Genomic DNA, 24,773 nt, shown 5'->3' on the forward strand with positions numbered 1-24,773 from the left:
GTATACTGATTATGGCTCATCAGGATCAAAGCAATTAAGTGAATTTGTGCTATGAAAGGTTTGGGGGAGTGCATGTCCAGTAAATACAAGTCACCTGGGTGACTTTTCCATGGGCAGCTGCAGAAGGGGGTGGGTGACATGAAGTCATTGTGCAAATGACCGACTGCATAATTCACGTTACTTTCCTCAATCACCTCAAATTGCCTGTGACATAATGGGTTGTTCCAGATATTTATCCACATCACCCTTTTTCACCCTCAAAATTGTATCACCTTGCCCATTATGGAATGTATAGCTTAGTTTTTAAAAGTTTGTCAGACATCCCCATTAAAGATTGTCTTGCAATGTCCTTTTTTCAATCTAGGCCTTGATATTTCAATTACTTACTTCTTCATTCTTTGTATCTTTCAGTAGGCAAACTATCTTTCATTATTGTTCATAAGATAAAGGCCCCCATGTGTAGGAAGTGTATTACTTAAATCAGTGAAAATGCCCAGCTATTCTGACATGTATCTGTAAAACATCAGTTTTGCACACAAGGAGATATACCTGTTAACCTGTCTCTCATTCCAGAGCAAAGTTTACTTCTGTAGCTCTGAACAGCAAGCCTAATGTATGATGAAAGGCAGGAGAAACCAAGCTTGCCTTTGGAAAGACTAAAATAATAATTTCACTTCATAAATTTAATTTAATCTATACACCCAGAAGTTAAAACTTCTTTAAAGTACAGGAGTTCATTGCTTCAAAGAGGGAATGTGTGTGAAGGATCTCCAAAAAATAAAAATAAAATAAATAAGGCCTTTTTCTTGACTATACTTCAGTGGGCTTTGGTTCATCTTCTGCCTGGCTTTTTATGGGACAATATTTACATTCAAATAATATGATCTGAGACAATTGCTTAACAAGGATAGGTTTTAAAAAATCCTTTTTTCCAGAAAGGAGCCATTCCAAGAGCCAAGACAGATCTTAAGATCCAGTGGGCAGGATTTGGATTTGGAAAGAAATAAAAATAGCTTGGCTGCATGTTAGAAGCAGCTAGCTCTTTGGGATATACTAAGTACTTCTGTGTATGGGATCCTAAAGATTCCAGCTTTCTAGGAGGAATAGGTGTTTCTAGGCACCACACCATTGGCCAGGTCGCAGCGTATCCCCCAGCGCAGGGCCGATCTCTTCTTCTCTGTAGGCACCAGGTAATTGTTGGGCAGGTAAACATGCTGAGCCTTAGGAGGCAATTCTGACTTGTAGAGCATCTGTTCCCGGATGCTCCAGCGCACACCTTTCCTGGGATCTTCCCCTGGAAGCCGCAGGGATTCCCAGTCATGCTTGTGCTCCAAGTAACGGGCGACCCGATCGGTCTTCATTCTGTTCCGGCTGAGCTGCTCCAACCGCGGTAATATGAAGGACTTGGGGTGGCCAGCTAGGATCAGGTCCTGCTCAAGGGATGAAGTGCTGCGGCTCTGGCCCTCTCTTCGGGAACCCTGGCTCTGGCTCTCCTCCGAGGTGCTCCAGGAACAGGCTGCCTCTAACTCAGGGGAACCGTGGGGCTGGTCCTCCTCCCCCTCCTCCTGAGCATTCAGAAGGTACATTCGCTGACTTAAGTCTTCACACTCAGGGTCACTCGGACCGTTGGATTCGGTTTCGCTGGTGACCGATTCGTCTGTCACTTGCACCTCTCCGTCAGGCGTTCGCCTCAGAACTTTCCTTTTCATCACAGGTTTCTTAGAAACTCTGGAATCCTCGGGGTTCTCCGATTGCAAGCTGGATTCTGCCTGACCTTGCTTGATTGCCACAGGAAGTGTTGGCCTGGCCACCGAGGCCACCGAGGCCCTCGTGTAGGGGTCCAGCTGAGGGGACGCGTGAGGCTGCCTCGGGCTATCACCATCGCCGTGTTCTGCACACAGGCGGATAAAGGCCATGGCGGCTTCCTTGAGTTGCTCTTCCCGGCTCATAGAGGTCCATCGGCATCGGCTGGGTCGTATCAGGGCTTGCATTGCTTCTCTCAGCCAGGGTAGTTAGCAGTTCTGAAAAAGAGACGCCAAGCTGGGTTTGTGCAGCCTGCTAAGTCATACGTGTCTTACCACTCATGCTCGTTTCTCAGCTCCATCTCTTTCTGTCAGCCCATCTTACTTACTGAGAAACCATTTGTGCCACTGTTGTGAAGTCAGCCCAGCTCCTCAAGCCAAGGAGGCTGACACACCCAGTGCATACCCAGTACCCAACTTCTCTCAGGCAAAAGGATTTTTTGCCCCAACCTTCCTCTCCTAGAGGTGACTTGGGGGGGGAGGGGGGTTGGGCTGGGCAGATTTCAGAGTCGCAGAGCAAGACGTCCCTGTGGCCTAAGCTGGGAAAACAAGCAGCGCGTAATCTCTCTCCAACAGCTTGGTAAATGGCTGCAATTATTCTAGGGAGCAAGGATGAAGGTTATTTCTGGAGGAATACATAAGCCTAAGAAGGAATGTACAGTAGTACTTCGTCATTTCTTTCTCAATGCTCTTTAAGTCCTCTTATTTTTTTTATCTCTGCAAACTCAGTAATTGTCTGCATTTCAGCTTTCCTTTAAAATAATTTCTGATTTTGGAATAGCTAGAATCCTGAGCTCTGACAGTGGAACGGTGCATTTTCCAGTGAGATCAGTTTGTCTGTTCCTCTTCTTTTAACCACTTTCTCCCTTAACAGCTTAGAGCAGCTTAAAAAATCTCATTTATTTGACTTTGGCACCGCTTGGCTCCAATCGATTCTGAGCAGTTCACAATATAAAAATAACATATATGAAAAAATAACAACAACAAGATGGCAGAACTAGCCAACAAGATAAACACATGCGATATGTCCACAAGGAGCTCCAACCAGCTAGCCCAATGTCTAGGAGAAGGGCCAGGCCTCTAAGGCTTCCTGGAATGCCATCAGGATTGGAGCCTCTCAGATCTCAGAGGCAATCTCATTCCAGAGGGCAGGCACCGTGACAGAGAAGGAATGCTTTCAGGGTCCCCAAAAATGGCATTGCTTAATTGAAGGTGCGCTCCGGACGCCTTTGATTAAGCAATGCCATCTGATAGGTGTTCTGATAGAATGCCAGCAGGTTTTAATTTGTTCGAATACTAGCATGCATACCTGGAAGAGGTATCTTTTGCTCCTCTTTAGCCAGCTTGGAAACGGAGGGTCCTAGTATAAAAGTGGTTTAAAACAGATTCTTCTGTAAGTGGACAAGAGCAAGCACTCCCTTCTCAGTAATGGATATCATAAAGTCCAAACAAGCTTTCTGTGCAGAAACTAAACAGAACAGTTAGCAAGCAGGTTAATTTTCCCCAGCTGAACACCTTCTAGCAGCAAATACAGATTGCATAATTTTAGTTATTCCCAGAAAGATCCTTTTGCAGTACCATTAGATTCTCACGTTGCAGGATTCTTTTTTAAATAGCGTTCTCCCAATGGCCAAAGGCACAGATGAAACAGAAAAGCTGCTGAAGAGAATCCAGGAGCTGGAAGAGACGGTGCAAAGGCTAGAAGAAAGGCTTGTGGAAAACAGAAAGAGCACAGGTGGCGGGAATGGCCTCCCAGCATCAGGAAAGGGGAGGAAACATCCACAGCGGCCGTTCGATTTCAGCGCGTATGGCCAGAGGCACGTGGCACTGAAGATAGCCTACCTGGGGTGGGGCTATCAGGGCTTTGCCAGCCAGGAGAACACGAACAATACGATAGAAGAGAAGCTATTTGAGGCCCTCGGAAAAACCCGGCTGGTGGTCAACAGACAGACTTCTAACTATCATCGCTGCGGACGTACTGACAAGGGAGTCAGTGCATTTGGACAAGTAAGTCTAATGTCTAATTTACACTAAAACGAGGATGGGGTGGAGACAGAGATCTTGCTTCATTACATAATGCCCCCAACGACTTTTTAAAAGGCTACATCAGCTGACTGTGCAAAAATGAATGCTTTGTGAACTTCGTTAACAATCTCCTCTATAACTTAACGAGTTTGATAGCACCTTTTCCAACTTGTTGTTTATTCATTTAGTCACCTCCGACTCTTCGTGACTTCATGGACCAGCCCACGCCAGAGCTTCCTGTCAGTCGTCAACACCCCCAGCTCCCCCAGGGACGAGTCCGTCACCTCTAGAATATCATCCATCCACCTTGCCCTTGGTCGGCCCCTCTTCCTTTTGCCCTCCACTCTCCCTAGCATCAGCACCTTCTCCAGGGTGTCCTGTCTTCTCATTATGTGGCCAAAGTATTTCAGTTTTGCCTTTAATATCATTCCCTCCAGTGAGCAGTCTGGCTTTATTTCCTGGAGGATGGACTGGTTTGATCTTCTTGCAGTCCAAGGCACTCTCAGAATTTCCCTCCAACACCACAGTTCAAAGGCATCTATCTTCCTTCTCTCAGCCTTCCTTACGGTCCAGCTCTCACAGCCATACGTTACTACGGGGAACACCATTGCTTTAACTATGCAGACCTTTGTTGTCAGTGTGATGTCTCTGCTCTTAACTATTTTATCGAGATTTGTCATTGCTCTTCTCCCAAGGATTAAGCGTCTTCTGATTTCAGCATCTGCAGTAATCTTCGCACCTAGAAATACAAAGTCTTTCACTGCTTCTACATTTTCTCCCTCTATTTGCCAGTTATCGATCAAGCTGGTTGCCCTAATCTTGGTTTTTTTGAGGTTTAGCTGCAAGCCAGCTTTTGCACTTTCTTCTTTCACCTTCATAAGGCTCCTCAGTTCCTCTTCGCTTCCAGCCATCAAAGTGGTATCATCTGCATATCTGAGATTGTTAATGTTTCTTCCAGCGATTTTAACTCCAGCCTTGGATTCCTCAAGCCCAGCATGTCGCATGATGTGTTCTGTGTACAAGTTGAATAGGTAGGGTGAGAGTATACAGCCCTGCCGTACTCCTTTCCCAATCTTAAACCAATCCGTTGTTCCGTGGTCTGTTCTTATTGTTGCTACTTGGTCGTTATACAGATTCTTCAGGAGGCAGACAAGATGACTTGGTATCCCCATACCACTAAGAACTTACCACAATTTGTTATGGTCCACACAGTCAAAGGCTTTAGAATAGTCAATAAAACCTTTTCCAACTAATAAATATTAAAAGACATAAGCTTTCGTGAGCTGCTCCTGACTTGATCAGATGCACCTGAAAAAAGCTTACAACTTTTAATGAAGTTTGTTAGTCCGAAAAGTTCCTTTAAGACTCCTGATTTTTTGCCATCGTAGACTAACACAGCTCACTTCCTACAACCCATATAATTTAAAGTGCTTTATTAGAGATTGGGCTGTTGTGCATCATATATGCTGACAATTTAGCCAACTGCACAATCGAAAGTTAGAACTCAGTACTTTTGCTGTACAGCATGACAACTGAACAGTTAATGAAGAACCTGAATGTAAGAACAAGAACTAAATACTAATTTATTATTAATGCGTATGACAATGGTTTAAATTGTAACATTTGTAAATAGATGGCTAGGAATGCAGCTAATATGGGAGATGAGCCTGAGAATAGATCAGTAATTGATGACAGACAACCTTCATTTTCTGCCAAGATTGAATTATTTAGAAAGGGTCTATATTATAAACAATGAACATTTGTTTAATCAAAGCAAATTGAGATCTGGAGTCCCCAGGAAAACTACCCCCAAACATTTTTATTTATACAGTGAAGCACTTTAATGGATTAATTGTGGGAAGAGGATGTTTGTTATGCATGAATGTCTGTTAAATGCAAAAGCACTTTATGTAATTTGTGAAATAGTGTCATTTCCATTATAGAAATGTCATTTAGGCCAAAATATATTATGTGCCTGACATCAGTATACAAATGACATAAATTGCCATGGAAATGTAGTCCACTGCATACAAAATCTGCTATACGAAGCTATTGGCACAACAGGCAGCTTCTGAATATATTATAAAGAAAGATGAAAATTAATGTTGGCGAAACATCAGGATACCAGATAATTACACCATGGCCAGTTAGGCTGGAAGCTCTTCACCACTGAATAAACAGGAAAATTGTTAATGATAATTCAGTGGAAAATAAATTTGTATCCAACTCTAGAATAACAACTTCTTTGCAATCTTTCAGGTGATCTCCTTGGATCTCCGTTCAAACCTTTCAGAGAGTAAACCTGGAGTTGCCACAGAAGGTAAAAGTCGTATTTCAGAGGAGATCCGCTACACCCATATTTTGAATCAGGTGCTTCCTCCTGACATAAGAGTATTGGCATGGGCTCCTGTAGATCCTAGCTTCAGTGCTAGATTTAGCTGCCTGAAGAGGACCTATCGCTATTTTTTCCCCCGTGCTGATCTGGATGTTGCTCTCATGAATGCCGCAGCTCAGAGATTTGTAGGGACCCATGATTTTCGTAATCTCTGCAAAATGGACGTAGCCAACGGCGTGACCAACTTTCAGAGGACAATCCTGACTGCAGAAGTGAAGCTTGCAGACCAAGAAGGGAAAGTGGAAGACCTAAATCCTTTCCAAATGTATGAGTTTGAAGTGACAGGCCAAGCATTTCTCTATCACCAAGTCCGCTGCATGATGGCCATCCTCTTCCTGATTGGACAAAGGATGGAGAAGCCACAGATTATTGATGAGTTGTTTGATATAGAAACCAATCCTAGGAAACCACAATACAGGTAGGAATGTCTTGGCAAGGGAACTCCTGAAAGCATGCACACTCTTACTGTATAGGCAGTAACTCTCTCTGTCTGAGCTTTCCTGTACTACTGAGATCTTTTGAAGCAGCGATAGTAGCAACAGAATATGTGGCTTTGCCTTTGCTAAGCTTATGCTTTATGATTATGACCTTCTGTCAAGAGCCTAGCATTTTCAAAACAATATGCAATTCTCTGTTGGAATGTGTTCATTTGTAACTAATTTAAGTTGGTTTCCTTGCAGCATGGCAGTGGAATTTCCTCTAGTTTTATATGACTGTGAGTTTGAAAACATCCAGTGGATCTATGATCATCAAGTCCATGAATTCAATGTTACACGCTTTCAGCAGCTTTGGACCAACCATGCTATTAAAACTCATATGCTATACAGCATGTTACGGGGCCTGGATTTTGCAAAGATACCTACAGAGCCAGGTAGGAAAAACGGAAGTTTTTAAAAACTGCATTAAAGTGAACTTTCAGTTTACCACACAGTAGACAAAATCTGCTCGTACCCCGTGTACTTCAGTGCATCTGTAAAATCCCATTCATCATTTGATGCACGCATACAACCCTCTTTGTATTTAATGAGCACTTTAACCAAACCCTTTCCCTTTTTAAACTAATACATCTAGCAATATGTTAAAACTGTATGGTTAAGCAGAGTGGTTCTAACAAGCTCCAATATACTTAAAACGACTTCAAAAATCAGAAGCAATCAGTGAATTAAATGCTGTGATTTTTTGTACTGATGATGACTGATCGTTGATTACAGCTTCAAGCAACAGCACAACGATTCTCTGGAGAGAGGTAACACCGCCAGTCCACAACCAGATTAGTGCTTTAATCGAGGGAGTGAAAGCCCGCAATTACAAACCGTTAATGGATCGGCCCAAATGTGAAGGTCTAGAATCTCGCATCAGTCATTTTGTGCGCAGAGGACGCATTGAACAACCAGATTTGAAAAAAACAAAGCATTCTGAAAGAGAATCGGAAGAGCAAGTGGAAATTAAAAGCAACCAGGTGGATTCTATAGAATTGGACAAGGAAATTCCAGAACAAGCTGCAAAAAGAATCTGTATTAGCCCAGACTGAAGTTTCCTGATACTATTTTGCTATCTCCAAGCAGATGAAATTATCTTTTACAGACATTGAAAACTATAATGGTAAATAATTGGATCACATATACACTTACACACACACACACACACACTTCCTTTAACCTTCAACAAATAAACATTTTGTTATATAACCGTGATGGGCAGACATCTGATTGTTCAAAAAAAAAATCAGCAGATCCCAATTTTAGTTCTACATTCTCTATAGAGGACATAGTTAGCTGCATATGGAAAGTATCTAATGCTTAAACAGTTGTAAATAATAATTATAACTATTATACTTGCCAAAGCAGTAATCCAGGGAATATGAGGGAAGTATGTGGCAAATAATACTTGTCTAGCTAAAGCTTCCAAGGGAACTGTATTCTAATAGTTTATTTTTCCCCAGAAAATACCATAGCTAGTTTTGCCAATTTCTCAGTCCTATAAATTTCTCGTATTTTTTTAAAACTAATTTTTTAATCTGCTTTAAACATTTGGTACACTCACTGTGTGGAAAATCTGGATATGATTGCATTGTCTCCCATGAGGGAAGATCCAGAGGATGCCTTGCCCTGGAAATCATTACATACACTTTATGAACAGTATGATGTAATCTTAACCAATTAAGTCCAGTAGGGGCATTTAGCAGTCACAGCCATAACTGGATACAACAATCAACCTCTTCATATCAATAAAACTGGTGATGCCATTTTGTTTACAAGAATTAAACAGGGGTCTCATACCTGTGGTACCTTCTAGCAACTGATAGCTGCTTCAAAATGTTCTTCATGAACTCTGACTTATCTGGAAGAGAGGAAACAGAACAAACAAACATGAAAACCTGCACTAAGTGTGGGTAATAACAAATGGAAAGTCAGGTTTTGCTAATATTTATAGCAAAGATGCTGTTTCAAATTCTAGCCCTCACTGAATTCAATTTGGTCTAATTCTCCGATCCATCTCTCTCAAGCAGCCTCTTAGAATAAATTATTTTGTGGTCAAACTGCTTATATTAGGGTTAGGGTTACTTATTCACATTATCCATTACTTATTTAAAATAATGTATAAATAAAAAATGCAATCTTAAGTTTTCTTACTCAAATTGGATCCCAACCCTTCTTGTCCTAATGTTGTATCTGTTTAAAATAATAGTTTACAATCCAATATCCACTTCATAGAGGCCAAACAAACTCAGCCCTTATTTCTGAGAAGGGACGTACTAGAAGAATCTGGAATTGCCTATATTCAATTACAGTGCAATGTTCCGTGATAGTGTACATATTTTAAATGTATATATAGATCAGCAACCTACCACTGTGATATGTGCTATGACTACACAATTGTTTCAAGTATACAAAGCAGATGAGCGTAGTTCATGAATCTCAGTTTCCAAGAATACTTGGGCACTCAGTGGCACTGCGGGTTAAACCGCTGAGCTGCCGATCGGAAGGTCGGCGGTTCGAAACCGTGCGGCGGGGTGAGCTCCCGTTGCTAGTCCCAGCTCCTGCTCACCTAGCAGTTCGAAAACATGCAAATGTGAGTAGATTAATAGGTACCGCTTCGGCGGGAAGGTAACGGCATTCCGTGTAGTCATGCTGGCCACATGACCACGGAGGGGTCTACGGACAACGCCGGCTCTAAGGCTTAGAAACGGAGATGAGCACCGCCCCCTAGAGTCGGACACGACTGGACTTTACGTCAAGGGAAACCTTTACCTTTACCAGTAATTCAGGCTTTAATTAGCTTATCATTGGGAACATGTATTATCACCAAGTAGCGATAGCTATTCCTTGCAGCAATTGTCAAATTTAAGCTTTAACTGAATTGGTATCTTCATTTTTAGGATTTCATCTCCTTTTGCTCCTACTGCTTAGGACCTTTTCCCCCTTCAGCTACCTCTCTATGTTCCTTGTGTACTTCACACTTTATACATCAGGTGAAGTGGACCCTTATCCACAAATGTTTATGTTCTGGTAAATATGCTATTTAAGTTGTCAGCCACTTATTTTTGTAGCAACAGGCTAACACAACTACCTTTGTTTCCCAACACATTTTGTACAGTCTGATAATGTAAATTATATTCTACTGCAAGAACTGACCCAACTGTTTAACTGCATGTTTATCCTATTTACAGAGAGGTTCAGCCAAATTTTTATTATAAATATTAATGTTAATTTAATAATTTTAAAAAATTAATAAATCCCTAATTACTGCCATTCCTTGGGAAAGGATTTCAAAATAGCAAAAGCTGACGTTCCAGCCAGTTGTTCACAGCTGGATGTATCAATGGAGTGACTTGATTCTATGACTCCTGGTTAGCCTCCTCTGCTTAGGAAGAATGTGGATGGTTAAGTATACATTAAGATAAGCATCTTTTACTGCGAAGGAACTTCAGGCAGCCTACAGCAAGCACTCTCTGCTTTATATTACCATTGAGGCCACGTAGCCCGCAGGCAGCGAAGGAAACTCCCATTCGAATAGGCTTCTGAGGCTGCTAATTTACAACTTTTCCCATTTACAGAAGGGGTTTAAAGCAGGGTTTCCCAACCTCAGCAACTTTTAAGAGGTGTGGGCTTCAACTCCCAGAATTCCCCCAGTCAGCATGCTTCGAGTTTAAGTCCACACGTCTTAAAAGTTGCCGCGTTTGAAAAACACGGGTTTCGAGGCTCGAGAGCAATGGCTAAATTCCAGAGAAAGCGGGATTCCCATACCGAGAGCCCTTTCGCGGAAGGGGGAGCCGCCTCCCTTCCTGCAACCACCTCCCCGGGCGGCTCCGAACGCACCAGCCTCTCTCCCAGCCTTCCTTCCCGCGCGTGCTGAGCCTCGCGACGCTCCCCGCAGCTTCCCCGAGCAGGTCCCGCCGCGAGTACCTGGCCGCCGCCGCCGCCGCCTCCCGCCCGACAACCGTTAATACCGCTTCTCAACTGCCGTTCTTGAAACCCAAAGAAAGCAGGACCCGCCTCGCCGCCGGCACGCTCCTATTGGCTGCAAGGCTCCGTTCCTTTCTTTCTCACTGGCCTGCCCAACTCTGCCCCGCCCGTCCGGCTTTTCTCCGCGTAGGTTATTGGACGGGGAGGGGCGGCGGAGAGCGTCGCACCGACATATCATTGGAAGGCGAGTGGGCTCTCGAAAGCGGCTCTTCTCCCGAGCGTCGCGATTGGTGGGCCTTCTTCGGGCAAGGCGCGAAGATACCCGCGAGGAAAAGGGGCGGGACGTGGGTGGTCTGAGATCCACCCCCTTTTAACGTCATGTGGGCATAAAAAAAATGGCAGCGCGTAGTGGGGTTGCTCGTTTCGTTCTGCGAACGGCTGTTCGGACTTTTTCTCACAGTCGAGCCGCAGCCGCTTCAGTGACCGCCGAGCAGTTGGCGGAGAAGCTGCGGGCGCAGAAGAAGCCAAAAGCAGCCACGGAGGTGAGTCTCTTGGTTTCGATGTGGGAATCGTGAGGCGGCGGTGGATTTTCCCGGCATGCACCGCGGAGAAACTACACGTCCCAGCGCGCATTGGGGGCTAGAACTCTGCAAAACTGAGCGGACTGAATGGGGGCTCCCAAGCATGTGCCGATGCGGCAGTGAATGTTTTGTGATGTTTTGAAGGCTTTGTTAATCAAGATGCAGGAATAATGACGCGTGTTATCCTCCCTTTTCATTCTGAAGGACTCCCTTGTGTAGACAAAATGTAGACACAGTTGGACCAGAAAGGGATCTGACCCTGACTCTGGACAGATGTGACTATTCTTCCTATTCATCCTGTTAGCTTTACAATCAGATAGTTTATATTTTATATGAGTATCTATATTTTAGGCTATCCTAGATCTAAAAGTGTTCGCATCAAAGCAAGCGACATTGACCTCAAAAGACTTACTTTTGAAGAAGCATGGCTCGAGTGTTATTCTGTTTAGCTGTTCGGTTTTGTTCCATCAAGTTTATCAGAATCTACCTCTGGATAGCAATTAGAGGATTCCCCAGCCTTGGAAAAGCAGGCTTTTTAGCAAAGGACTGCTTTTGCTGGAAGAGATGGAAGAGCTGCCTGCTATGTCTCTCTCTCTCTCTCTGTGCTATAACTTGTTGGAATGGACAATTGCAAAAGGGTCAGGAGGAGGAGCTGTATAATATTTCTGGTTTTCACCATGTATGAAAAAAAGCTACTGAATTATTCTGGGTAGGAAAATGCCTAGATGGGAAAGGATTAAGCCAACCTATCATTTTTCCTATACCACGTCCACATAAACTTTCACCTTTACAAAAGGCAAAGATTCCCCCTAGCATATGCATTTTCTGTGTAGCGTCTTGTTTGGCACTTTGTCTTTTATGCATTTATGCTTTGTTATATATTGTGGCTACCAAAACTATGCAATGAAGAGATTAACTACCTGGCTTGTTCTTCATTGACTATTCGAAGATTCCAAAAGACCGAGTACTGAGGCGAGTGCAAGAATATGTTCAGCAGACTCGATCCTTCCAGAAGCTCCATCCTAATGTCCTAGCCAAGGTACTCAAAAAGGGGATCCTCTATAAGAACAAAGAGATTGTAGTAATAAACAAGCCTTATGGACTTCCTGTCCACGGTAAGAGTATTTTAATGCTGATTGTCTTGCAATGCTGATAAAATTTTATTAGACTAAGTTGGTAATAAAGATCCTGTGGACAAGCCAAATGATTTTGCATCTGTTTCTGAGGCTACATAGGAATTCATCCTGTGGAACTGGATCTTATTTTGCTATCAGAACGTAATTTGAGACAGCATAACACTTCCTAGTTACATATGTAGCACTGAGGCTTTATATTGTGGATTCTGTAATCCTCTAGGCAAACACTGCTGTCGGTTATTTTTTTTTCTTGTATACTGCATAAACCAGTATTAAAACCAATAAAAATAACCTGGGCTTCATCATCTGCCTAAGCATCTACTTCTTTAATGGAACATTAGACAATGCAAAGGCAGCAGCAAGAACACCCAACATTCAGATTACACTGATATCCAGGTGTTTCCCCAGGTAGCTCAACAGTCATAAAAATCTGTATTTCAAGAAACTGGTCCAGCTTGAGTTTTGATATTTGCAAATTGGGATGCTGTAGCTCCAGTAAACAAAATAGCTTTGGAAATTAGGCGATAGTTTGGTTTAGCTTAGCGGGATATATGAACCTAACAATTATTTGTAAGCCAGGGTTTATACCTTTGTGTTATCGGTGAACCTAGTCTCCCTCTGCTTCACAGGTGGGCCTAAGGTGAAGACATGCATTACAGATGTGCTGCCGATATTGGCAAAGATGTTGGATGGCATGAAAGCTGAACCTCTGCATTTATGTCACCGGCTGGACAAAGAAACTACTGGAGTGATGGTCTTAGCAAAGGATGAGCTGATTGCACACCAGGTCCAAGAGATGTTCAGAACCCGTCAGGTGGAAAAGAAATACTGGTACGAGAAATCTTACTAATTATGGGTGTTTTTGTCACTTGATAAGAAACATTATCAAAAATGTTTTATTATAAAAAAAAAAAAAGCCGTAGACGTGAAAGCCGGCTGGGTGACCTTGGGCCAGTCCCTCTCTCTCAGCCCAACTCGCCTCACAGGGTTGCTGTTGTGGGGAAAAGAGGAGGAGGAAGGAGTGTTAGGTATGTTCATCACCTTGAGTTATTTATAAAAATAATAAAGGCGGGATAGTAAATAAATAAAAAATAAACATTGACTTTCAGTAAGCCAAGAATCTATTAAGGACTGCACTTCTGCAGTACCAGTTACAAGGAGAATCCAGCAGCCCTTGATCTTAATGCAGAGAGTGTTGATTACTATTGGGGAGGGCTGAAGTCCCTCCCTGTTCTTTTCATAGGGCGATTTGTGTTGGAAAACCAGAGCTGGAAGAGGGGCTGGTGGACATTCCCATTGTGGAGAAAGAAGTGGAGAGCCACCAGTCCCATTTCAAAGTGAGTATTGCCGGCAGCAGAGACTTGCCAGTTCTGGTCACAGCATTTCACTTGGAAATCTTTGCTGTAATCTGTTACCTCACAGCCCCAAGGCAGATTTAGGACTAACACCCTCAGTTTAGGAAATTCAGTACAGTTGGAGCATTTTCACTGACATGGATACCAGTTCTTGAAAGAAATGCTGAACAACGTTTAAGCATTTTCAAGGCAATATGGTACCATAATTGCTCTGTTAGAGGTGGTGGGGTGTTTTGTTTTGGGGTTGGGGATTGATTGATTGATTGATTTAGTGCCTTCAAGTCAGTCTTGACTCCTAGCAGCTGCCTGGACAAGTCCTTGCAGGATAACATTTTCGGAAGTGGTTTGCTATGGCCTCCTTCGTTGGGCTGAAAGAGAGTGACTGGTCCAAGGTCACCCAGCTGGCTTCGTGCCTATAGTAGGGATAAAACTCACAGTCTCCTAGTTTCTGGCCTGGTGTCTTTAACTACTACACCAAAGTGGCTTTCCTGTTACGCATAGAATATTTTCGATCTGGTGGGCGCATCTGGAATTGAGAGCAAGTGATGGCCCCTAAAGGGTCCACAGTTCTCACGTTGCCTGTTCCTGTTCCAGCTACAAGCCATATCTACAGAACCCAAATAAAATAGGGATGTAAGTTTGGATGTTCTGGGCTCCCAGCTGAGAAATTCAATAGTTTTCTTTTCTCCATTCTATGCAAACCATTAATCTTCTTCACTGTTGCCCTGTTGGCTTTTTGGATGTTATTAACAGCTGATTTTGAGTCATGTGCATCTTTGACTTAGATGACACTAGCGCCAAATTATCGTGTATCGCTAGAAGACAGAAAGTTGCGCAAAGTGCACCGGAACAAAGATGCTCACGTGGCAGCGACCCGGTATCGTGTGCTGAGTAACTGGTCCGCTTGTTCGCTCCTTGAATTGGAACCAATCACAGGTAAGAATCACAGTCAGGACCAGAAATATTGGAACAAGGATAACCGTTCTGGCATTTGGCCTCTGTACACCACCACACTGAAGTTGAAAGGAAACACACCCAGAGGCCTGGCAAAGCATCTCGAGGGAGGAAACTCAGCATTTGGTCATGTCCACGGGTTCCAGACTTCAGGCAGTCATTGACTGCAAAGGATTTTCATCCAGGTATTAAAGGCGATCCTTATGTTTGTAATGGTGTTGGTTTGTTCCGTTACTTGTGAGCCACCAACGATGGGTGGGTGTGTGTGCCACTGGCTGTACTTCCTGAATGGTTAGTGCCCCAATTTGGCAACCCCCTTGGAGTACAGCTGAAAGTCCTGACTTCGCTCCCATCTGGGTGTTTCCTTTCAACTTCAGTGTGGTGGTGTACAGAGGCCAAACGCCAAAACAGTTACCCTTGTTCCAGTACTTCTGGTCCTGACTATACATGCCCCTTTCTTTTGTGCTTCTCATTGCCAATCCTGCTAATGCTTGCTGTTAAGAAACATAAGGTCAACCACCACAGCCTCCCCGATCCTCTGAGAATCTGATTGTTTTTATCTTGTTGCTCATTCTTTCCACTGAATCTAAATGAAATGTTATCAGACTGAAGCCTTTTTTATTATTTTTTTAATATATCCAGTAACAGGAGAGCTGCACCATTATTATAATAAATAATAAAATGGTAGGTCCTGCAAAAAGCATTAAGGAACTGTATGGGAGAAGAACAGGAAAATAGGAAAATACAAAAGCTATTCTCCTAGTATAATACAACACTTAAGGTCAAAACTAACAGCAAAAGTGCCTGGTAGAAGAGAAATTTCTGTATACCTGGTAAGTCCTTTTACGGAAGACATTGTATTATTAAGCTGCTGAGACCCCTTTCAGTGCCTGCTTTTTTTCTGCTAAAGCTTGGATATTTATCTGCTTTAAACAAGCAAAGCTCAATTTTTGCCTCAAGGTAAATTGCATATGAAGGTCATTCTGTATAACTTATGACCAAAACCAGCCAAGCAAGAATATTTGACGGTTACGGCTCATATTTTCCTCCCACATTTTGTTCATTATGCAGGAGTGAAGCACCAACTCAGAGTCCACTTGGCTTATGGTTTAGGTTGCCCAGTCCTTGGGGATCACAAGTATTCTCACTGGAACAAGCTAGCACCACAGGTAAGAGGGGTATTAAGAAGAAAGTTGATAGATATGGCCATGAACTAAAATCTAAGATGGTGGTAGAGTGAAATGGAGGGCAGGGGAGTCAGTAGGATTCCAAAATAATATTTTGTTGGATTCAACATAATTGGAAAGGCAAATGGGACCTCTGTTTCTTTCCTTTTTTATATACATATAGAAGCTCTCTCTGGGTACATTGAAGAAACTTGGCTTGGAACAAGTCAAAGCCCGTTACCTCCCTCTCCATCTGCATGCCTGCGAGCTTACCTTGCCTGAAATCAACAGCAACAGGGAGCAGAAAATCCACTTGTTCTGCAAGCCACCCATCTTCTTCAAGCGCTCCTTACAGCGGCTAAAGCTAGAATTTCCTGAATCAGGAAAATAATAAACTAAGAGCAATTAGCTGTGCTTCTTTGTTGATGGAACTCCTTTTCCTGACTTTCTAAAGCCATGGGAGGGTCCCGTGAAAGGTGGAGCACCTGGAGCCTGATGTTCCCAGGTGTGAAATGACAGCATGTGCTTCTCTCAGAAGCTTGCAGCCTTTCAGAGGAAACCCTCCTGCCTGGAAGCTGAAAACAGAACTGAGGAACGTCCACAAGTCTCTCCGGGCCTGTATGCTGGGTTTCAGATGAAGCTGGACATTTGGAAGGATTCCACAGCTTATATGACCTGCTACAACAGTTAACTGGGCACATATTTTCAGTATTTTTCAGTAACATGTAACTGATGCTCGAACAGAGTTAGGTATTCTGCTTAAATAAAGGACGTGGCCTGTGCTGAGTGAATGTGATCCAACTGGAGCAGAGATAATTGGGGAGAGGAGAGGAACCCTCAGAAGTTCCTTATGATCAGGGTAGATAACAACTAAGATACTGAGTTATGAATTGGGGAGTTCTTGGTTCGCATCTTACTTCTGCCATCAGCTTGCAGAACAGCCTTAGGAAAATCAGTCTCAACTTTCTCTCCCACCTACAACTGCAGTAGCATACGAAGCTCAAGTATGACTTGATCTGCTGTCTAACCCAGTGTTATCAGTGCTGAATGGCAGCTGTTCTTCAGCTCTGACTGGAGACGCCAAGGATTGAACACACTTTTTGCATGCAAACTCTGTTCTTCCACTGAGTTACATCAGTTATTTTCCTAACACTAGAAGTATCTTGCACAGGACTTGTAAAAATTACGGATAAATAGCCTACACAATGTCTTAAAGGTTTCCCTTGACATTAAGTCCAGTCGTGTCTGACTCTAGGGGGCGGTGCTCATCTCTGTTTCAAAGCCGAAGAGCCAGCGTTTGTCCGTAGACACTTCCGTGGTCATGTGGCCAGCATGACTACACGGAACGCCGTTACCTGCCCGCCGAAGCGGTACCTATTAATCTGCTCACATTTGCATGTTTTCGAACTGCTAGGTTGGCAGGAGCTGGGACTAGCAACAGGAGCTCACCCCGTCAACGCGGATTCGAACCGCTGACCTTCCGATCGGCAAGCTCAGCAGTTTAACCCGCAGCGCCACCGCGTCCCTACACAATGTCTTACGTATTCACAAATATTAATAGGTATTACATGGCTTTAATGCATCACTGAAGGCTGTAGCTTTCTTTTGTCCTTTCAGTTTCCAGGTACAAGCCAATCTTATTTACTTTCACTGGATTTTTTTTGGCTATCGCATTCCCTAAACCAAGGGAGCACAACTTCCATTAGCTCTTGGGTCCCACTAGATTCTTTGTGCTGGGTTGAAGACTCCATGCTGAAAGTGGGCAAGGCCAGGCCCTATTCTGGGAGATATCTTAAGTGAATAGATTTGCTACTCACTGGCAAGTCTTCGTGAACTTATTTTGCCTGTTAAAACCCTTGAAATCCACCCCTTCAAAAAAGTCAGCTGCTTTAAAGTATGGTTAATTGTTTTGCATCATGTGGGTGCCAATGGGCCATGCTCCCCCTGTGTCCCCTGCTAGAGTTTTTTACTTATTTTTCAAATTTCTATTACCGCCCATTTCCCCCCAAAAAGGGGGACTCTGGGTGGTTTACAATAAAATCAGGAATTAAAACCATAAAAATCTAAGTTATAATATATAAACCAATAAATAAGAATAAAATAGATACAAAATCCAAGGGGTGAAGATCTTACTTGCTGGGGAGAGATCTACGGTGTTAGCCACCCACAAGAAGAACTATTGCTCCTCCCATCCCAGGCAAGGCGGCAGAACCAGGTTTTCAAGTTCTTCTGGAAGGCCGGGAGCAAAGGGGCCTGCCTCACCTCTGGGGGCAGAATGTTCCAGAGAGTGGGCGCTACTGCAGAGAAGGCCCGCCTCCTAGACCCCCCCAGGTGGAATTCCCTTACCGGCAAGAGTTGCAGCATGCCCTCTCTGCATGACCAGGTGGGATGGGTCGATGTCATGGGGATGAGACAGTCCCTCAGGTAACCTGGTCCCATGCCATGTAGGGCTTTAAAGGTCATAACTAACACCTTGAATTGGACCTGGAAGCAAACTGGCACCCAGTGCAGCTCGCGCAGTAAAGGTGTTATGTATACTGATCTTGGGGCACCAAGAATAGCATGTGTGGCTGCATTCTGGACCAGCTGAAGCTTCCGGATACTCTTCAAGGGTAGCCCCGTGTAGAGCGCATTGCAATAGTTGTATTCTTTAACCATCAGTTAATTTGGGTATCTGTGGTATGCACATACATTGAAAATAGGAAGTAGCTCAGTGAAACGAATGAAGAATCTAGAGACTGATGACTTATTTCTGGTATCTCTGATTCCCACATTTTCCCATGTATTACTTTTTGGCATAATACACCACATTATGTATAAGCTGCCTTTCTGGACCTAACATTAAAAAATTTCAACCTGAGTCCACTTCCATCCTATTTGCTTTTGGCTACTCATTTTTTTCTAGATAGAGTGAAGCACAGTAGAATGGTGGTATTTATGATTATTTCTTCTTGTTTTATTATAAACTGTCCAGAGTCACACTGAGTGAGATGGGTGGTGACTAAAGATTTTGCTCAGATCTTCTGTAAAGTGATCTCACGTTAAGGTCATTAACATAATTTTGAATGGTTCTTACAAAAATTGGATCAACATATTCTGCTTGATTGTATTTACTGAAAAAAAAATATTTTGAGGTCCACTAAAGAAAGTTTGTTAAAGATTAGCACAATTCAGGGGAAAATAGGATACAATACTGATTTATGTGTAAAGAAAGTTGGAGGTTTTGATAGCCTTAAAAAGCCACATCACTAATACAGTATATGTGAATTCAGCTACTGTAGATTATAGGAGAGTTGTGTTAGTCTATGGTAAAAGCATAAACTTTTGTGAACTACACTATCGGATGCATGGAATGGCCAAACTGACATAGGATTTAAATTGGGATAATGTGGGGGGAAGACAGGGTGGTCACTGCAGATGTGGGTTACATGTGAGACATATTACAAGTTTCTTGTCAATTGTGCTAAAAAAAAAAAAGTGCATTAACCCATTAAAACTTTTTGAGATAGCCTGAAATCTTTTGATTGGAGTTTCTTTGTCCAGAACAACTATTTTGAAATCTGCAATGAAGGGTCCTGGGATATTGAACACTCTGCTCTTACTTTGTCCCCGTTCTGAGTCCTAATGTCAAACTTGGGTCCATTAATTCTTTTGTGCACAGTCTCGCCCGTTTGTCCTACACAGAATCCAGATGCATTGCTGGCAGCTATCAGATTAGAGGAAGAGTGTGTGGTGCCATCTCTAATCTTGTGTATGAAGTTGTTGGGTCCTGTGATTGCACTCTTGGTATAAATATGAGAGCATAGTAGATATCTGAGTTTGTTGCAGGGTCTAGTTTCCACGTTAGCATTTTCCTGTGGATGTTTGTCAGTGGGGGGCTTTTTAAAATTTTTATCTCTTAGATTGTTGGGGGTATATTAGAGAGCAAAACAAGTTAAGCCTTTGAGACTTAACATGCTATTTTAGTTATTTCAGCAAGGAGAAATCACCCAGCTGGAAACCGTTTTTTCCACCAATTCAAGCAACGTGCTCTAGGAGCAGGAAAAATTTGTAAGTTGGCCACATGTATGCTGTCTTAAGTTATGGGTTGTTAAAGCTAAGTTCTAGAACTGGACTGTGTTCAATTTGACAGGGGGCATAGAAAGAAGAAGAAAAAACACCAATTCTTGAAAATTCAGAATCATCTGGCTTTATAGCAAATACCGAATAAAGCATCACAGACTCATCTCACTAAACCACATAAATAATATCCTTAGGTGTTCTGAGTGGGTTTCTATCTCCCACCTTCACCTTTGAAAATATGAGCTGTTGGCCAGCCATTTGATATCTACCCCTGAAGGCTTCTGGATCTGAAAACCAAATACACAAGCCTACCTCCTTACCAGTGGTTGCTCGAAATAACATCTGCTTATGAAAGAGGGAGATAAAACCACAGGACCCAGCCTTGCCAGGCGAAGCCTGTGGCTGGCCAAAAACAGCGGAGCCCTTACCAATCACAGCATACCCCAGTAAGCTGCTCTATTTCTGGGCTGAGGGTAGTTCCAGAGAACAGGTTGCCTTGTAATTATCATGCTGTTTAGCAAACAGCCAAGGCGGTCATTTACAACTGTCTGATTCTTAATCCCCTATGGAGAAAACTTAACGACATACATTGTCAAGCCACCTCCTGCTTCAGAGGTTGCTGAGCCCTTGTAGAAGTGAGTTGTTTCTTGTCTTCTGTGTGCACGCCGGGCCCCTCCAGCACAGAACCATGTCGATCGCGCACACCGCTGGCAATTACATGCTCTCGGATGCCCTGCTTCCAGATCCAAGCGGCTCCAGAGAACAAAGGCTTCACTTGGAGCTGCCGTGTGACCGCATCATGAAGTTTATCACAGTGGGGCTGCCGCTGTTCTTGGTCTCTCTCATGTTTGCACAGGAATTTTCCACTGGTATGTCAATTTATCACTCTTTAAAGTGGGGAGTGGGTGGATAGGGGGCAACCATGCTGATTCTTGAGGAGGCCTTCCAAGGGGCTGAGGAGACATGGCCAGTGAAATGATGATGCCAGCAGAGGAGGCAAGGACAAAATTTTCAGCCTTTTTAATGGGTTTGATGCAAGCGGAGTATGTTGACTTGAAATAAGCGTTGATATTTGGGCTTAGCATTTGCCAAATCAATATGGTAGTTCCATATTGGAAACTCTGAACTGGCCTCTCTGAATTCACTGGGACTTCAACAAAAACAGGGTCGAACTGTAAAGCACTCGCATTCAAATCATACCTTAAAATTTCATATATAAAATGTGAAATCTACTTTGACCTTAAAATGGCAACATTGGAAATTTTACTTCTAGTAGACAGCGATTAAGAAAACATGTCAATCTTCATCCTGAGTGATGCTTCTATATACTGTAGGTGTCATGAGTAAGGATGGCGAGCAGGGGGCTCCCATCCAGGCTGTAAAGCGCATGCGTAGTACTGAGGAATTAGGTAGCCATTCAAAGAGACACAGATTGGGCCCACCTTAGGCTTGGAGTTTATATGTCTGGGTTTTTCCCACGCTTCTTCAGTTTGTTAGGATTTTCTGTTTATGTAGCAGTAATAAAACACTAGAGACCTATTCCTTGTCTCAGCGTGGTTCCTGGCTGTTAGGACATCAGGCAAAATTAGATGTTTCAGAGTCAGACTGTTAAAAATTGTTCCCTATATCAGTGTTTCTCAACCTTGGCAACTTGAAGATGTGTGGACTTCAACTTCCAGAATTCCCCAGCCAGCATGGGGAATTCTGGGAGTTGAAGTTCACACATCTTCAAGTTGACAGGTTGAGAAACACTGCCCTATACAGTAATTACACTGCGGTACATTGTGGCTGATTGCAGTTCTCCGCCACTCAGGTGTTCTCCAACCAACAAAAGGAGAGTTCCAGGATGACAGTCCCAACAGATCTGGAGAACACCAAGTTGGAGTAGCCTGGGGAGATCCAGCTTCAAATTTGCACCCAGCCATGACGTTCATTGGGTGGTCTTGAAACAATCGCTGCTTTCAGCGAGACCTTGTGATGCAAAAAGTTGTGATGCAAAGACTGAATCCATATATGTATCTTGAGTTCTTTAGAAAAAAGACAGAGAAATATATCCAAACGTTTCTTTCTCAGAATAAATCCCATTAAGTTCTGCAGCTGCAATTCTTGGAATTTTTCCTTGGACGCAAGCCGCATTAAACACAGTTAATTCTGTATTAACCAGCATTGAACTGCGTAACAGAGGATACAAAGGTACCCATTCCAGGAGAAACAACAGTGTCTCATTTGATAGTGTGTACCCAAAACAGGATGATCTGTGTGTGGCTTTGCAGAAGTCTGAGTTCGGTTAGATGAGGTTTCATGGCTGCAATTCACAGCCTGCCTCAGGAATTTATTTCTGGAAAAGAATGCCTGTGTGAGGTTTAGTTGATCCAGATGGAATAAACAAAACTTATTTCTCCCTTTGGCTTGCCTCAAAGCTGGTAAAATATTTTTAGGGATTCTTGATTTTTTTTTTTTTAGCTCACCCAGCCTACAGAGATGATGAACAGAAAGAGTTTAGGACAGCCACCATAGCACTGTGACAGCATAATGGGACCATTGTCTTAAATTAGTTTAAAAATGGGGAGCAGTTTGATCTTGAATGTTGGCTTGGAGGGATTAAGGTTGGGCACAGATCTCACCTTGACTGACTACAAAGGCCATCCTTGCTGGAGGTGGTTCAAAACATAGCAGAGAAGCTCTCTGTTTTGCTATAGTAGAGGAAGTTGATGGATGTTGCAGTGTTGGGAATGAGGGCAGAGAAGAATACAGCTTTTTCCTTTCTATTGTAGGATCCCAAATCAGTTGCTTCTCTCCTAGCAACTTCACAGCAGAGCAATCTGATTTTGTTGATGCCGTGTGTTGGGACTCCTTGCTTCGCTACAATTCTGAAACTGCAGGAGATGCTGCATCCAAATCCCTCTGGGTCTTCAAGGTATTAAGGTGGAGAAGAACACCATCTGTATCTCTTGGGTGCATGCAGTCTAGAGTCCAATGCATAATTTGCAGTCTTCTACTCTTCAACCAACCACAGTAGTCTCTTCTAGGAGTTTCTCATTCTCTTTTTCTAGGTTTTCCCATATTCCTTGCTGGTCATTGCCATTGCCATGTACCTGCCTTATCTGCTGTGGAAGTATGCAGCTGCCCCCTCACTTAACTGTGATCTGTTCTTCATCATTGACGAACTAGATAAATCCTACAACCGTTCCATCCGCTTGGTGCAATACATGGTGAAGCTTCAGCAAACAGAGAAGGATCCAGAGGACTTTTGGGAGGAGTTTGACCTGTAAGTGGCAGATGTGAGATTTTCTCACTTAAAAACAACAGGTAACAGGAAATGGGAAGGGCAGGAAAGCATTACACTGTGAATTTCTCCCTGCACCCCTAGGGAGTAGGGTTATTCCTACTTAACCTCCAGGACTGTCCTCTTCTGGGTTTTTTTTTAAGCACTACACATGGAAAAGTAGCATGTCACACAGAAGAGTTCTAGTTTATTCTTCTTTTTCTTTTTTTTCCCCAAGGGCTCGCAGTGAGCGGTACTTTGAGTTCCCTCTCCTGGAGAGGTACCTGACTTGCAAGCAACGTTCCCACTACCTGATTGTCATCTATGTGTTGAGGAACCTCTTCCTTCTCTTCCTTCTTGCTGTCAGCTGCCTCTACCTGGGATACTGTCACGTGCAGGTGTTTTTTCAAGATCAATTCAGATGCTCAATCAAGGCAGGGTTCCTAGGAGAAGAACCTCATGTCCCAGACTGGATTCCTTGCAAGTTAGTTTTCTTCTCAGTTTTCCAAGTTACAAGCATCTGTCTTGGGTGTGTATACATCCTTCTGGGCCCTGTTGTCCTCTACCACCTGCTTCAGCTGTGTCAGTGGGACAAGCGGCTTCTGTCCATTTATGAAATGCTGCCAGCATTTGATCTCCTCAGCAAGAAAATGCTGACTTGCCCATTTAATGATCTCAACATCATCTTGCTCTTCCTGCGGGCCAACATCTCAGAGGTGAAATCTTTCAGTAGACTGAGTGTACTGTGTACTCTAAAGAACATTTCACCCAACAAAGAAAACATAGACACAGTTGTAGATTTTATGACTCTCCTTGCTGGTCTGGAGCTGGCAAAGCCAAAGCGTCATTCCAACGCCAATGAGAATTTGCTTCATATCGACAATGAAATTGGTAAGTAACACCAACTGAAAGCTGTGCTGAAAGCTGTTTCTCAAGGTGTTTTTTTTAATGTGTAAAACGTATTTCTGCTACTCTAGTTCATTCTCAGGGTGTATTCTTTTGATGATATATCTGAACCTCCTCTTTTGTTGCAAGGAAGCAACAAAATCTTACAGAAAATGCTATTTTTCTTGCACTCCTATTCTTTTGAGGGGAGCAGCTAGATGATGTCTACTGTTTATTTGACCGTCCCTATGGCTGAGGAAATTCTCAGTTCCATGAAAGTGATGATTTTCCAGGATTGAGGAAAGGTAGTCTGTATCATTAGCCCAGCTTTCCTCCAAGTGGGTTGGATGACAGCCTGGGGAGTTGTAGCAATTTAGGTTTTGGACTGATAGAGACTGAGTTTAAAGTCAACACTTAATCATGAAAGCCCCCTGGGCCATATTATTTCAGTTCAATCCAGCTAACAAGATTATTGTTTATGCGGATATCATTGGAGAAATGAGTCTGATATATCCCACCTTCAGCTCCTGGAAGAAAACAATTCAAATACCTGAATTACAACGTCCAATTCCTAGATCCTTCTGTCAGTCTAAGAACTGCTGCATTGTTTTAATACAATTCTTTCCTTCTTATACCAGATGTGAAAGCTGCCTTGGAATCCAAAGAAAACTAACTCAGACATGGGCTTGATACAGCAGCAAATGAGCAGAAGAATTCGAACTGGTGAATAGCACCGAGCGT

The 24,773-nt window shown here is 43.1% G+C and overlaps 4 protein-coding genes across 7 annotated transcripts; 3 read left to right on the forward strand and 1 right to left on the reverse strand.

Moving 5' to 3' along the window:
* Nucleotides 1-563: 563 nt before the first annotated feature.
* On the reverse strand, nucleotides 564-8,566 carry HYLS1 (HYLS1 centriolar and ciliogenesis associated). 4 transcript variants are annotated; one of them, XM_063310948.1, is made up of 3 exons: nucleotides 8,502-8,566; nucleotides 3,112-3,162; nucleotides 565-2,021 (listed from the first exon to the last, which is right to left on the reverse strand). In XM_063310948.1, exon 3 carries the CDS (start codon nucleotides 1,989-1,991, stop codon nucleotides 1,095-1,097), a length of 897 nt encoding a protein of 298 aa, XP_063167018.1. In that variant the 5' UTR covers nucleotides 1,992-2,021; nucleotides 3,112-3,162; nucleotides 8,502-8,566; the 3' UTR covers nucleotides 565-1,094. The 4 variants fall into 4 exon arrangements, with proteins under 4 accessions (XP_063167020.1, XP_063167018.1, XP_063167017.1 ...); XM_063310947.1 differs by having other exon boundaries at nucleotides 3,112-3,193; XM_063310950.1 differs by lacking the exon at nucleotides 3,112-3,162 and having other exon boundaries at nucleotides 564-2,021.
* On the forward strand, nucleotides 3,429-7,837 carry PUS3 (pseudouridine synthase 3). Its single transcript, XM_063310945.1, has 4 exons — nucleotides 3,429-3,809; nucleotides 6,087-6,640; nucleotides 6,903-7,093; nucleotides 7,434-7,837. The coding sequence occupies exons 1-4, from the start codon at nucleotides 3,429-3,431 to the stop codon at nucleotides 7,751-7,753; spliced, it is 1,446 nt and encodes a 481-aa protein (XP_063167015.1). The 3' UTR covers nucleotides 7,754-7,837.
* A 2,457-nt stretch (nucleotides 8,567-11,023) lies between the features above and the next one.
* On the forward strand, nucleotides 11,024-17,027 carry RPUSD4 (RNA pseudouridine synthase D4). The gene is made up of 7 exons (XM_063311125.1): nucleotides 11,024-11,170; nucleotides 12,159-12,324; nucleotides 12,975-13,176; nucleotides 13,589-13,682; nucleotides 14,486-14,636; nucleotides 15,726-15,823; nucleotides 16,005-17,027. Exons 1-7 carry the CDS (start codon nucleotides 11,024-11,026, stop codon nucleotides 16,209-16,211), a joined length of 1,065 nt encoding a protein of 354 aa, XP_063167195.1. The 3' UTR covers nucleotides 16,212-17,027.
* A 3,543-nt stretch (nucleotides 17,028-20,570) lies between these two features.
* Nucleotides 20,571-24,773, forward strand: PANX3 (pannexin 3). Its single transcript, XM_063311235.1, has 5 exons — nucleotides 20,571-20,751; nucleotides 22,657-22,799; nucleotides 22,936-23,150; nucleotides 23,386-24,038; nucleotides 24,671-24,773. The coding sequence occupies exons 1-5, from the start codon at nucleotides 20,571-20,573 to the stop codon at nucleotides 24,703-24,705; spliced, it is 1,227 nt and encodes a 408-aa protein (XP_063167305.1). The 3' UTR covers nucleotides 24,706-24,773.

Source organism: Candoia aspera, chromosome 9 (assembly GCF_035149785.1).
Source record: "Candoia aspera isolate rCanAsp1 chromosome 9, rCanAsp1.hap2, whole genome shotgun sequence".
NCBI classification, from domain to species: Eukaryota; Metazoa; Chordata; class Lepidosauria; order Squamata; family Boidae; genus Candoia; species Candoia aspera.

Coding starts and splice junctions, on each gene's coding strand:
- HYLS1 (XM_063310950.1), bottom strand. CDS start 1,991: ATGCAAGCCCTGATACGACCCAGCCGATGCCGATGGACCTCTATGAGC.
- PUS3 (XM_063310945.1), top strand. CDS start 3,429: ATGGCCAAAGGCACAGATGAAACAGAAAAGCTGCTGAAGAGAATCCAG. Junction 3,810..6,086: donor GAGTCAGTGCATTTGGACAA/GTAAGTCTAATG, acceptor GCAATCTTTCAG/GTGATCTCCTTGGATCTCCG. Junction 6,641..6,902: donor CCTAGGAAACCACAATACAG/GTAGGAATGTCT, acceptor GTTTCCTTGCAG/CATGGCAGTGGAATTTCCTC.
- PANX3 (XM_063311235.1), top strand. CDS start 20,571: ATGTCGATCGCGCACACCGCTGGCAATTACATGCTCTCGGATGCCCTG. Junction 22,800..22,935: donor AATCCCTCTGGGTCTTCAAG/GTATTAAGGTGG, acceptor CTCTTTTTCTAG/GTTTTCCCATATTCCTTGCT. Junction 23,151..23,385: donor TTTTGGGAGGAGTTTGACCT/GTAAGTGGCAGA, acceptor TTTTTCCCCAAG/GGCTCGCAGTGAGCGGTACT.
- RPUSD4 (XM_063311125.1), top strand. CDS start 11,024: ATGGCAGCGCGTAGTGGGGTTGCTCGTTTCGTTCTGCGAACGGCTGTT. Junction 13,683..14,485: donor GCCACCAGTCCCATTTCAAA/GTGAGTATTGCC, acceptor TCTTTGACTTAG/ATGACACTAGCGCCAAATTA. Junction 14,637..15,725: donor TGAATTGGAACCAATCACAG/GTAAGAATCACA, acceptor TTCATTATGCAG/GAGTGAAGCACCAACTCAGA.